Source organism: Lichtheimia ornata, assembly GCF_029851405.1.
Source record: "Lichtheimia ornata isolate CBS 291.66 chromosome Unknown scaffold00084, whole genome shotgun sequence".
Lineage (NCBI taxonomy): Eukaryota > Fungi > Mucoromycota > Mucoromycetes > Mucorales > Lichtheimiaceae > Lichtheimia > Lichtheimia ornata.
Window position 1 is genome coordinate 55,372 of NW_026695404.1, and position 13,555 is coordinate 68,926.

At 43.9% G+C, this 13,555-nt stretch overlaps 5 protein-coding genes across 5 annotated transcripts; all 5 read left to right on the top strand.

Annotated features, from left to right (window-relative positions):
• Positions 1-147: 147 nt before the first annotated feature.
• On the top strand, positions 148-1,713 carry O0I10_011194 (uncharacterized protein; the record flags this gene model as incomplete). The annotated part of the gene is made up of 10 exons (XM_058491164.1): positions 148-175; positions 253-301; positions 355-458; positions 540-946; positions 1,003-1,078; positions 1,139-1,252; positions 1,310-1,384; positions 1,445-1,482; positions 1,542-1,580; positions 1,651-1,713. 10 exons carry the CDS (start codon positions 148-150, stop codon positions 1,711-1,713), a joined length of 993 nt encoding a protein of 330 aa, XP_058338059.1.
• A 1,118-nt stretch (positions 1,714-2,831) lies between these two features.
• O0I10_011195 (uncharacterized protein) lies at positions 2,832-4,419 on the top strand (the record flags this gene model as incomplete). The annotated part of the gene is made up of 3 exons (XM_058491165.1): positions 2,832-3,097; positions 3,180-4,141; positions 4,292-4,419. 3 exons carry the CDS (start codon positions 2,832-2,834, stop codon positions 4,417-4,419), a joined length of 1,356 nt encoding a protein of 451 aa, XP_058338060.1.
• Positions 4,420-4,949: 530 nt separating this feature from the next.
• Positions 4,950-6,564, top strand: O0I10_011196 (uncharacterized protein; the record flags this gene model as incomplete). Its single annotated transcript, XM_058491166.1, has 2 exons — positions 4,950-5,233; positions 5,322-6,564. The coding sequence occupies 2 exons, from the start codon at positions 4,950-4,952 to the stop codon at positions 6,562-6,564; spliced, it is 1,527 nt and encodes a 508-aa protein (XP_058338061.1).
• A 5,231-nt stretch (positions 6,565-11,795) lies between these two features.
• On the top strand, positions 11,796-12,472 carry O0I10_011197 (uncharacterized protein; the record flags this gene model as incomplete). Its single annotated transcript, XM_058491167.1, has 4 exons — positions 11,796-11,912; positions 11,970-12,192; positions 12,254-12,309; positions 12,362-12,472. 4 exons carry the CDS (start codon positions 11,796-11,798, stop codon positions 12,470-12,472), a joined length of 507 nt encoding a protein of 168 aa, XP_058338062.1.
• A 684-nt stretch (positions 12,473-13,156) lies between these two features.
• On the top strand, positions 13,157-13,491 carry O0I10_011198 (uncharacterized protein; the record flags this gene model as incomplete). Its single annotated transcript, XM_058491168.1, has 2 exons — positions 13,157-13,381; positions 13,450-13,491. 2 exons carry the CDS (start codon positions 13,157-13,159, stop codon positions 13,489-13,491), a joined length of 267 nt encoding a protein of 88 aa, XP_058338063.1.
• Positions 13,492-13,555: the final 64 nt, after the last annotated feature.

Below are 13,555 nucleotides of genomic sequence, written 5' to 3' on the forward strand. Positions count from 1 at the left end.
GATTCAAGATTGTAAAGGCAAATACTTTCAAGTGTATGTGTAGTCTTCAATGCAACAAGAGACATTGGATGAACGGATCATTCCGACAAAGGGGTGGCTCTCGGACCATTTGTATCAAGTGTGTGTGTGCCCACTATTCCCAATGCAATGTTTATAGCCGTCCACGTAGGTGCAGGCACGTATCTTTTCATATCTCTTTCTTTGTCTTCAACCCATGTTGCTGATCGACTTGTTGTCATTGGGACTTGCCAGGGAATTTGTCACGATCCAAAGAACCACGTTATCGAGCTGTGTTGGCGAGGTAAGAATACAGCAGCGTTCAAAGGGACAATGGCTCATGGGTAATACCTTTAGGGCATGTGAAGCTGCCATGGAGTTGTTAAAGCAAGGTGCCAATGCATCCGATGCAGTCGCCCGTGCCATTACTGTGCTGGAAGATGACCCAACGACGAATGCAGGTAGTGTGTCTATAGATAGACAAGTGGGGAGAGTCTTTACTGTTGTGGTTGACGAGGCAAGGTGTATATATATACATGTAGGATATGGATCGAATCTTACGCTACATGGCACTGTGGAGTGTGATGCAAGCTTGATGGATGGCAAAACGAATGCATTTGGTGCAGTGGGAGCAACGACTGGTATCAAGAATCCAATTCTCGCTGCCAAAAAGCTGGCTGATGATTCGACACAATTGCTACCCTTGGGACGTGTGCCACCTATCATGTTGACAGGTCAAGGGGCATCCGATTGGGCTAAGCACCATGGACTCTATACGGACGTCAATTTGATTGCAGAGGAAGCCTTTGATACATACATGAAGCACATGTCGATGCTATGCGAGGTGCATGATACTGTCGGTGCCATTGGTGTGGATTCAGAAGGTCATGTTGCTGCTGGTGTTAGTAGTGGTGGTATTTCACTCAAGGTTCCTGGACGAGTGGGCGAGGTGAGTTATCCTATTCAATCATCATGCTACCTACAATGATGAACTTACTGGATCAGGCTGCGGTGTATGGAAGTGGATGTTGGGCTCAAGATGCTACCGATGAGTCGCCAGCTGTAGCATGCAGTACTTCAGGTAATGTACAACATTGGAGGGTCCACGACATTGGAAATTGATTTATGAGGACCATTTTAGGAACGGGCGAACAAATCATGCGCACAATGATTACAACCAAATGTGCTCAAAGGATCACTCAAGAAGACAACATTCAAAGTGCGGTGACAACTTGCTTGCAAAAGGACTTTTTGGGTATGTATGTCATCCATCGGGAACTCCCTGGATAATAGGCTGATTTTTTCGATATAGATTCACCATTCTTGCGGATGTATGACGATAAGTCGGCTGGCATGATTACATTATGCAGAGACAAGTTGAGCGGACGTAAGTAGCATCAACAACATAGTCGCTTGGTGTTCATACGTTAACATCAACATGATGCAGGAATCGAATTTTGGTATGCGCATGTCACTGAAAGCATGGTCAGTAGCAGGCTCAAGTGTGGCACCCATCAATATTCATTTCTTTTTCATTACAACAGGGGATTGGATGCATGTCGTCAACCGCCAAGAAACCCAAGGTAAGGTTTTATTTTTACTATTGCTGCTGCCAAGACAAATCACGTTGCTCACACGCGTATTGCATTATAGACCTTTATTTCCCGAAAGTCAAGCAATGATGCGATGATATCGGCAGGATGGCTCGTCCATTGATATGATTAGACGATGATACCGTAGACAGCGCAATTATTCACTATCACCAATAAACGGCAAATGGATGTGGATACAGCAGCACACATCGCTTTTGTTTGAGACAACCGCTGGTAGTGGAGGCAACGGCAGCAGCAGCGCATGGTCGAAATGAAAAGAGGAGGATAAGGCCCTGTCAACTTTTTGCCTTCGCCAAACAACCACGAGACCTCTGTACGGCAACAACATACATACACCTTCCCTAAACGACTGGGCTCTTTCATGCTAAAAATAATGGATACACACCAGCCCAAATGTTGTTGAACCACCTTTCACAATCAACATCTCATCTATCTTGTATGCAACGACAACGAGAAAGAGATCGGGTGCCCTTCGTTGTTCCGTGCCCACCGTGTTGAGGATAATGAAAGCCACATCTGCCCCTTAATTTCTACCCCTGAAAGCACATGATGTTGGGACTACTGGACGCCAAGAACAGCAACCATGTGGCTTCACCATCGACTCGTGGTACTTGCGCGGTGTGGGAACCGTTTTACCATCATGCATGTCGATTGCAATATACGAACAGCGATTATGTATTACCATCATCAACAAGCTGATCCATATCATCGACCACATCATAACACCATCTCCATGGATTTACTCTATCAACAGCATACAATCACCCGCCATTGTCAATGTCAGCAACCTGCTGTATGGGAATACGATCCAAAGTGACATAATACAGCAGATTTATGCATACAGTGTATATGTCATGTGTGCTGCATGTATCAATATTCGGCAACAATGCTCAACATAGCAAGAAAAAAGATCTCATTTCCAATACAGCAAGGGGGGTTTGCAACAATACCAAAGGAAACTGGGCCACAGCAACCTTATACAGTACATGGATCAATCGTACGTTGAAGAGACATCAAGATGCAACGATGACACTACTATGGAAGCCTATTTGGAGCTTATGATCAAAGGAAAAAGGAGAGACAAGTATCGTTAATTGGCCAAAATGGGCTAGTTTGCACATCATAAGAAATCATGTTGCACAGGAACGGCAATGCTTCGGCTTTCTTCCTCACTCTCTTTTTCCCTCTTTTCGTCATCATCATCATCATCCAAAGAGCAACATGCGCTTTACAACACTTTTGGTCATCTTTGCCATCACATCCACTCGGGCCGTAGCATCACCATTGCCTGACGCTTCTTCCATCACACCATCTTCGGTTGTTCGCTTACCTCTTTTACGCCGACAACATCCTCATGGTTCAAGTCGTCGTAAACGTGATGGTTCATTTTCTGCACAACTCTACAATGACCAAGGTTCAGAATATCTTATCCAAGTAGCCATTGGCACTCCCCCACAAAATTTTACAGTGACATTGGATACTGGCAGGTAAAGCGAAAAAAGAAAAAGTTGCATGGGTCGATAACGACAAGGGAATCTAAAAGACGCGTGTTGTTGATCTATTATTTAGCGGGGATCTTTGGGTGCCATCTAGTGCATGTCCGACAAGCCAATGTCCTTATTCACGCTTTGACGAGTCCGCTTCCTCCACATTCAAAAACACACAAAGCGCGTTCAACATCGTCTATGGTATTGGCAGCGTGAATGGGACCTATGCAACCGATACAGTGACAATAGGCGGTGTCAGCGTCCAAAATCAGCAATTTGGTTTGGGAACCAGCACAAGCGATATCTTGACAAACCCAACTGTGGTGGGTGGCAGCGATAGCAGCAGCCCTTCCAATAATGATAACCAAGGCACTCCTATTGCCAATGGCATCCTTGGACTTGGCTATCCAACATTGACAGCATCAGCCAACAAATTGGGCACTACCTACAACCCTTTCGTATTCAACTTGGTGGAACAAAACTTGATCCAACAGCATTTGTTTTCAGTATACATGAACAGCGCTTCAGCGGATGGATGGGCTGGCGAGGTGATCTTTGGTGGGATTGACAGCAGCAAGTACACTGGCAATATTACCTACATCCCTGTTGCACAGATCAGCACATCTTCTATTCCCCTAAAGAAACGAGCTGGCAACAACAACAATTACTATTATTGGATGGTGCATGGACAAGGGATCCAAGTCTCTAGCAACGACAATCATTCATCGGCACAAATCAGCTTATCAGGTGACTCGGCGGCCTTCGTTATTGATACAGGTACCACCTTGACGTATTTCCCAAACGACATGGCAGACAATATAGCATCAGCTTTGGTGGGACGTGGCAATTATGCACTCGATTCTTCTTCGCAAACCTATATTGTGGAATGCAAAAAGGCAGCACAACAAGGCACTACGCTCGAGATCCAAATGTCAGATTCTAGCAGTGCTTCCAATAACCCACTTACCATCACCGTCCCCGTGTCACAGCTGGTGATCCCACTCGATACCAATTCAATTGATACAGCCATGAGTTGTATGTTGGGTATTGCCCCTCTAGGATCAAGTCACCAGACATCATCATCGTCTTCTTCAAGCAATATGATTCTCATCGGTGACTCGGTTCTACGCACGGCGTATCTTGTCTTTGATATTGGTAACAACCAAATTGGATTTGCCACTGCCAACAACGTAGGAGGCACAGTGAATGGTGTAGGAACAACGTCAGCGGCGGCTCCATCATCATCATCATCGCCATTACTATCATCAACAACTGTACTCATCGCCACCACTCTCATTGGATACACGATTGCATGGTTATAAGGAGAGGAGGAAATGGATACACCTACTACTACCTATATCATGTGTACTTTTAGACATCATGGAAATGGGACATGTAAAATAAACAACATGGCATTATGTTTCTATTTTCGATCCTGCTATAGGTCATGCTGCATCGGCTAATGATGACATTTAAACCTTGCAATGTATACCCCTACTATGCCAGAGAACCTACTTTCGGTCATGTTTGCGGGCCTGCACATCTTAATGAAAGATATGCCAACGCCACATTTTCATTAACGATCTCAAAAGCAGAGTCTATATAAACCTCTATCAACAACGAGCAAAGTTTTACTATCTTCAATATGAGGATCAAAATACTACACGCATGAATGAAAACCTTATGATGGAAGTATGTAGGGCCGATTAGCAAAAATAGCTCATATGAGATAGCCGGAAGATCCCTACATACATCACACCCAGTTTATGCTTGATCACCGTCATCCATCCATACTTGACACAATACAACCACCCGTTCTTTCTTTTACAATACTTCTTTTCTTCTCTAAATAATGCCTGCTGGAGCAATCCACTGTGTGCTCCTTTTATTATTAGCTGTTTCAAAGTTATTAGATGCTGACACCATTCGACTACCGCTATACAAGCATCATGCATGGAAAAGCAAACGATTCTCTTCCTATCAAACAAAAAGCCTGGATATTAGATCGACATCATCAGCAAACAACACAAACAAAAGCAAAGCAAGCCTTTACAATGATGCAGGATCCGAATACTTGGTTACCGTGGGCGTAGGCACCCCAGCCCAAAAGTTTCTTGTTGCCCTTGATACTGGCAGGTAAAAACCATTATTTGTTTGTGTGACGGATATAGATCAAGAAAAAGGAAATTCTCATGTCTTATGCAAAATGTATGTACCTTCCCAGCGCAGATTTGTGGGTGCCATCAATAACATGTCCAAAGGAATCATGTCCATACACACGATACAATGACAGCTTATCAAGTACATTTATGGAGACGCAAGAAGAATTTGATATTGCCTATGGTACAGGGAGTGCCAATGGGACCTATGCGATAGATACGGTCGAGATTGGTGGTGCACGAGTGGATCGACAACAATTTGGACTTGTAAAAGTCACTGAGAATGTCATTTTAATGCCTGACGATGCAACGTTTGAAATTTTGGATGAGGATGAGGATGATCCTGTGGCGGCTAATGGGATACTCGGTATTGGATATCCTGAACTTACCTCCTCTGAGCATGCATACGACCCCTTTGTGTTTAGCCTTGCCAAACGAGGACTCATCCCACAGCCATTGTTTTCTATTTACATGGGATCTATTTATGACGATGGTTGGGCTGGCGAAATCATCTTTGGAGGCATTGATGAAAGCAAGTACAATGGACAATTATTGTATGCCCCTGTAGCACGATTAGGGGGTCTCGGTTCATCACACAGCTTTTATGCCTATTGGATGGTGTATGGTCAAGCAATTCGTGTGCTGGATAACAATGCCAACGACTCCCCGCCCTTAATGAATGAACGATTTTCAGATACACGCGGCGTGATTATCGACACAGGCACCACGCTTACGTACATGGCACCTGCATTAGCCGAACAAATTGTGCTTGCGGTAGCAGGATCCAACAACAATGTCATTTTGGATGCCACATCGGGTATCTTTATTATCAATTGTGACCTCAAGAAAACGGACCGGCGTGTGGAATTTGGGATAGGATCTCATCTTCGAGCACAATCAAGCCTCATGCGAATAAGCCTTGCTGCACGTGACTTGATCATTCCTCTTGATTCGGATTCATTGGATGACGCCGAGCTGTGCATGTTTGGTATAGCCCCATGGGTAGGTGACAGCACGGCATCTCTCAGTACATCGAGCATGATCCTTGTGGGTGATTCAATTTTACGATCACTGTATCTCGTTTTTGATATGGATCGTAATCGTATTGGTTTTGCTCCTGCTGTCAACTCATCCGTTGTTGTTTCTAAAGGTTCAGTGATCTACAATAACAACAATGGCACCGATCGATCCAAAAACGGTAATATAGATGATCCAGATGCATCGTCTTCTTCTTCTACTGTGTCATCGCATCCTTCCACTCTTTCATGTTGTTTCTTAGTTATGCTACTTTTGTATCTTGTGTTATAGTCAACAATCCTTTGCGTGGTAATAAAAAACACCATGATGGGGTAATAATGATAACTACATACTGCAGCTCGCTTCGATGAATGGCTTAACACCACCTATGGAGTAATGATCTTGCATTGCATGTAGTATTCATCTTTACAGGAACTCGCAACCCTTTGCTTTATCCATCTAGAGACCACCTCTGTTTCATTGAACTTTCATGATTCGAGGTAACCTGGTAGTATAAGGGCAATGGCTGTTGTTGGATCATCATCATCACGTAAAGTGTAAAATGGCACACACCCTTTTGCTATACGTGAGGATCATTTCTTTTATTTGCGTGTACCTGTTGTCTATCGTGAGGGTGATGATCATGACGGGTGGATGGTGTATGTGGGGTCATTGATGGCCTCAGTGTAATAGCAGTAGGGGATTTAAACTTGGGGGCCGGTAGCTCCACGACTTGAGACAACGCTTCTCTTCTCTTTCTCACTTCTCTGCTTTTATTCCATTCACGACATCTCGATCAAGGTAATGTATTATCAAAGAGTGCTCTTATTGGCTGTGAGGTGTTAATGTAGTTCTGAACATGCATTGTCAGGGAGTGAGTGTGTGTCCAAATGCTGAGGAATGAGCGTGGTTGGTGGTTGGTGGTTGCCATGGCGATATCGTTGTTTCTTCTTGTCCGTTGCTATTCCCGCCTTACGCTTGGTGTCAACAGGTACATTCAGAGTCCAATGTTGCAGCCGAACTGGTTCCATTGACGTGTTAGCTTGTATAAAGGGCAAGTTTGGTTTCAAGACGTTGGCTGGTTTGGCGTTTTGTTTCGGCTCAACTATACTACACCATGGTTTTCGGTTTCCAGTAACCAACAACAACGGGTCTTTGTGTATATGGAAAAGGCAAGTACAATGAAACAAGCAATGAAAAGGATGTTTATTGTGTGTGTGTGCTAATAATGAATTGAATAGGTTTCTTTGGTCAGGCAATGCAACTTGGGGCATCATCATCTCTTTGGGTTCAAGTCCCAGCCTGTATCAAGTGGCCGCTGCGTCGCTCTGCACTAGCCAAGTGTGCTGGAAAAGCTTCTTGGAACGCGTCCAGGGCTCTATAGGCCTGCGTTGAGTTGATGGGTCGACGACGATGAATCTTTGGAAGAACATGGTCACCGTGTTGAGGTAAAAGGGGATTTGCAACAGCTTGTGAATGTGTTTAACCAACACGCTCTTCTCGTGATAGGCTCGTTCTTTCCCTTGAGGATTTCTTTTTATGAAGTGGGAAAATGATTGGAAGGATTGGATTGGGGATCATTCTTTCTTTGGGGAGGATGAACGAGGACAACTATGAGCCTGGACTCTATGTAAGTGATGTCCTTCCTTGCCATGGATCGAACTGGCCTTGCGTGATTCGTGCAGTGCCTTCTCAAGAACAAGGGATCGCCCAACGTTGCTCGTATGGTGGTGATTTGGTTTGTGAATTCCTTCTGATTTGCTTTCTTCCTTTGAGAGGATCGCCTAACGGTATACCAAATCGTCATCATTCCGGTACCAGATGGTCTAACTTGCCTGCTTTCTTATTTGTAGAGATGACGATTACGATGATTACCACATTCACAACAATGACGATTACGATGATCACCCCATCTACAACAATGACAATGATGACGACAGCGAGATTCAAAAGGAAGCCTGCAAGATCCCATTCTTTTCAACTTGTGTATTTTTGGATGTTGGTGTGACGGATGAGATTGACGACTGGTGTCGAGTACGAGTACGAATGATGACGGAGGACGACTACGAGGATGGTGGTGGCGATGTACAGTACATAGCAAGATAGCTGGATGAAATAAAGCATTGTTTATTTATTACACGCTTGTTGGAGGTTGCTAGCTTGTGGATTACATACTATTGCTTCGAAGATGGAATAATAAAGGTGGTTCGGTTATCGGTCATGCAAAAAGTATATAGGTTTTGTGATACGTACAATAAGGAGGAGTGGGATGAACTTGAGAAGAGAAAAAGTGAAGAGATCCCTCCATTGAGTTTCAGGATGAGTGACTCATTCAATATGTAGACGTATCTTTTTACATATACAAATTGGTTTATGCAGCTCGACCTTCTCCTACATGCAAATGTGATACATACCTCGACACTTCATGGTTGGATGCTGTTTTACTTACGTACCTTCACAAAAGGCAATCACCATCATCATCCATTTGTGTAGCAACCTGTCAAGGACGTGTCTGTGTAACCACCACGTGCGGTTTCACTCAGCTCTTCATCTTTCCGTTAATGCAGCCGACACCATCCACTAGGAAAAAGCAACTCCATCACGCTTACAGCATATGTAAAACATAAAGGTGCCTGTATCTCCAAACTTTACAATCAAACGTGGGCTCTTTAATAGATCAACGTGCTTGTCGGGGTCAAAGGAATCTTGTGTCAAAGTTTGAAGTTCATCGTGGCTAATCCCAGATTTCGCAATGTCGCTACCAGCCAAACTGGATCCAGGGGTCGACCTCTTCGACGACGGCGACCAAAAATATTTTTTGGGCTGTTTGCGACATTGAACGCGAAACTTTCACACAAGGTGCTGTTGGCCGAGCCGAGCCCATTGCTCTATTCAAAACCCCACGTTTCATTGTGAAATCTTGAGATATGGCTGTCTTTATGTTTGTAAACGTGATGCTATATGAAGAGTGGTCTTTGTTCATTGTCAAGTAGATGGACCCTGACAGAGCAAAAGATGCAGAGGGTCGTGTTGTGTAACACAGCTACGTTTGCATGAATGAAAGGGTCAATGTATAGTTACTTTATAGATCATCTAGGAACAGGCATATATTGCTAGCTAACGGCCACTTTTATCCAATCACCGTTGTTGCGAGATCCACTGCATGGGAACGATGCCCCTGCTCTAGACATTCATTTCCATAATTAAAGTAGGTTGATCCGAGCTGATTTGACTGAGCTGTGGTCAAAGAGAGATTACATCACTCTGGACATAAAGCACGCTCGATGTAGCTCAACCGATGTAATCTTGTGTGAGCGTAACTCAACCAAATCAGCTCGGATCAACCTACTTTAATCATGGAAATGAATGGCTAGAGCAGGAGCATCGTCCACCTACAATAGAATGCACAAAAGTTGGGAATGCACAAAAGTGGCTATTAACTGCCAATGTATGACATGAAAGTGAGGGTTGCGTACCTGTCATGCATTGTCCCTGAAGTCCTGACTTTTTAGCTGAGTTACCCAAAGAGATCCTTCTGCATCTTTGGCTCTCCAGGGTCTAGCTACTTGGCAATGAACAAAGACCACTTCTCATATAGCATCACGCTTACAAACATAAAGACGCCTGTATCTCCAAACTTTACAATGAAACGTGGGGTTTTTATTAGAGCAATGTGCTCGGCTTGCCCAACTGCACCTTGGGTGCCAGTTTCGCGTTCAATGTCGCAAACAGCCTAAAAAATATTTTTTGGTCGTCGTCGTCGAAGAGGTCGACCCCTGGATCCAGTTTGGCTGGTGGCGACATTGCGAAATCTGGGATTGGCAAGCTTGATCGTGAAACTTTCACACAAGGTGCTGTTGACCAAGCCGAGCCCATTGCTCTAATAAAAACCCCACGTTTCATTGTAAAGTTTGGAGATACAGGCACCTTTATCTTTGTAAGCGTGATGCTATATGAGAAGTGGCCTTAGTTTAATGTAAAGTAGTATGACTATAATATGGCAACAGATGCAGAGGGCGTGTTGGTGTAACTTGAGTCATTCAGCACAGGCGATGCATGATTCTTGTACACAATTTAGGAATAGTTAAAAATGCCAGCTAATAACCTAGTCCTCCCATTCTCCATTGTTGCCCAATCCAATGCACACGAACGATTGTCCTGCTCCAGCCCAGCATGCCCATCATTCAACTTCCTTGATCCGAGTGGATTTGGTTAAGTTGCGCTCAAACACAAAACATCATCCAATTTCACAAAAATCATTTTGCAAACTGCCAGCCAATAGCCCATTCCTCCCATTGATTCGAGCTAACATGGTAGTAAGGTAATGGCTGTTGTTGGATCATCGTTATCATGTAAAGTGCAAAATGGCACACACCCTTTTGCTATACGTGAGGATCATTTCTTTTATTTACGTGTACCTATTGTCTAATGTGAGGGTGATGATGACGATGGGTGGATGGTGTGTATAGGGTAATTGATGAGTGGCCTCAGTGTAATAGCAGTAGGGGGGATTTAAACTTGGGGTACAGCAGCTCCACGACTTTGAGACAACGCTTTCTCTTCTTTTTCTCCCTCCTCTACTTTTACCCCAATCACGACATTCCAATCAAGGTAACGTGTTAACAAAGAGTGCTCTTGTTGACTGTGAGGTGTTAATGTAGTTCTGAACATGCATTGTCAGGGAGTGAGTGTGTGTCCAAATGCTGAGGAATGAGCGTGGTGGGTGGTTGGTGGTTGCCATGGCGATGTTGTTGCTTCCTTTTGCTCGTTGCTATTCCCGCTCTACGCTTGGTGTCAACAGGTACATTCAAAGTGCATTGTTGCAGAAGAACTTGTTCCATTGACGTGTTAGCTTGTATAGAGGGCAAGTTTGGTCTCAAGGCGTTGGCTCGTTTGGCGTTTTGTTTCGGCTCAACTACACTACTACACCATGGTTTTCGGTTTCCAGTAACCAACAACAACGGGTCTTTGTGTATATGGAAAAGGCAAGTACAATGAAACAACAATGAAAAGGGTGTTTATTGTGTGTGTGCTAATAATGAATTGAATAGGTTTCTTTGTTCAGGCAATGCAACTTGGGGGCATCATCAGCATCTCTTTGGGTTCAAGTCCCAGCCTGTATCAAGTGGTCGCTGCGTCGCTCTGCACTAGCCAAGTGTGCTGGAAAAGTTTCTTGGAACGCGTCCAGGGCTCCTCTATAGGCCTGCGTTGAGTTGAGGATGGGTCGATGACGATGGATTTTTGGAAGAACATGGTCACCGTGTTGAGGTAAAAGGGGATTTGCAACAGCTTGTGAATGTGTTTAACCAACACGCTCTTCTCGTGATAGGCTCGTTCTTTCCCTTGAGGATTTCTTTTCATGAGGTGGGATAATGATTGGAAGGATTGGGGATCATTCTTTCTTTGGAGAGGATGAATGAGAGCAACTATGAGCCTGGACTCTACGAAAGTGATATCCTTCCTTGCCATGGATCGAACTGGCCTTGCGTGATTATCGAACATCTAAATCAAAAAGGAGAGGCATGCGGAGGTTTAGAAGACGAGAAGTCGGGTGGCAACGGCCTGAGCAAGAAACGATTGTTGCTTATGGAGATGCCAGTCTTGGGCATATGCGTGGTTATGCGCCACTTCCCCATTGGGTAAGCTACATTGAAAGTTGGTTTTCTCAATGCTCATCTTTACCATTTACTGTATAGGAGTTTATCAAAAGACTTTGCAGACAGGCATTGGTCATTTTCATCGATGAATTCCGGACGAGCATCACCTGTCGAAATAGGCTCTTTTATTCAAAACATAGAAAGACGAGGAATCGGGTACAGACTGCCCAAGGCAACAGAGGTCGGAAAGTGCTGCATTGCAAGGACGAAGGTGGTGTCGTGATTGGCCGTTCGAATCTATGCCAGCAGCGTTTTGCAGTCGGTAGGTTTCTTTGGTCGTACAAGGAAGATCGTTGTTCAGCAATTGATATGAAGTTGGTTAGGGAACAACACTTGGCGTAATCTCATTTATGCAGTGAAGCGTTGTAATGAACACGGGGTAAGTTCCTTGTAGTTTTGTGAAGCATCAGCTAATATATGGTTGCCTATAGTTCCTTGGCAGAGATGTCAACGCTGCAGCTCAAATGCGGTCCGTATTAAGATTATACATGGAGACCAATGGCAACTTGCGAGTTTTAGATTTTTGGTTGTTGAATAAATAGCCACCTCACGGTATCCATTTCATCTTTACACAATGATCCCGCAAAGGATAGAGACTTTCCTAATCGATGTACCACCCCCATTAGAGGAATTAGTTATACTTCTCAATATACCACTTGTGAATGATGATGTTGGATTAAAGGATTACTTTAGCGGATACCTCATTGCGTTAGCCAACCATCGCTAAGGTTCTATGAGACCTTCCTTCTTCCTTTGTTGGATTTCGTCGTGTAGACATGATTGCAAAAGGACAACCACTTGTATATGCTGTAATAAAGGAAAAAGAGAGGAAAAGAAGGGGTCTGATTGATTCATTGTGTCTTGAACAAAGGATGTATTCATATACCTTGCTCTTTATTTCGAGCTTGCATCTTATCATAGCGTCGAATGTAATACATGCCCCTCTCTTTTTTGTGATTGCAATGTTGTAAGATAGGTATCATGTTTAATATCAGGTTGGGGATAGCGAGAGAAATGATGGCTGTAAAACGAGACCATTATTGAGCTTTCCCAAGTACGACACGACCATGAATAAAAGTAAGATGTCCACTTTTCATCATTGACCACAATTGATGTGTTTAGGCGTGTGGTTTGAATGTGAGCATGTCAGCCAAGGTATGATTTTGAAGCGCGTCTGTGGTTGCTGTGTCATTTCATCTTGCTTTCTTTCTTTCACCAATACAACTATGCCTCTCACTAAACCACCACCGCCACCACCCAAACCAACTTTTGATGATCCATCCACGCCCCCTGACTTTAACGACAAGTTCAAAAAGAAGGAGACGACAAAGTATATGAATGCCTGTGCATTGGAAGAAAAGCAAAGTATGAAATGCCTCGACAAGAACAATTACGACAAGTCGAAATGCGAATATTACTTTTTGCAATACCGAGAATGTAAAAAGAAGTGGGCAAGTACAATGACAAAAACAGATTCAAAGGGACAAGGGAGACTAACAGGGTGATGATGATATCATAGCTCGAGGAACGTCGCAAGTTACGAAGAGCAGGTGCCCTGTAATATAGAGAGTAGCAGCAGCAGCAGCAGCAGAAGCATAGTCCCATTTCAATAAACAACAACAACA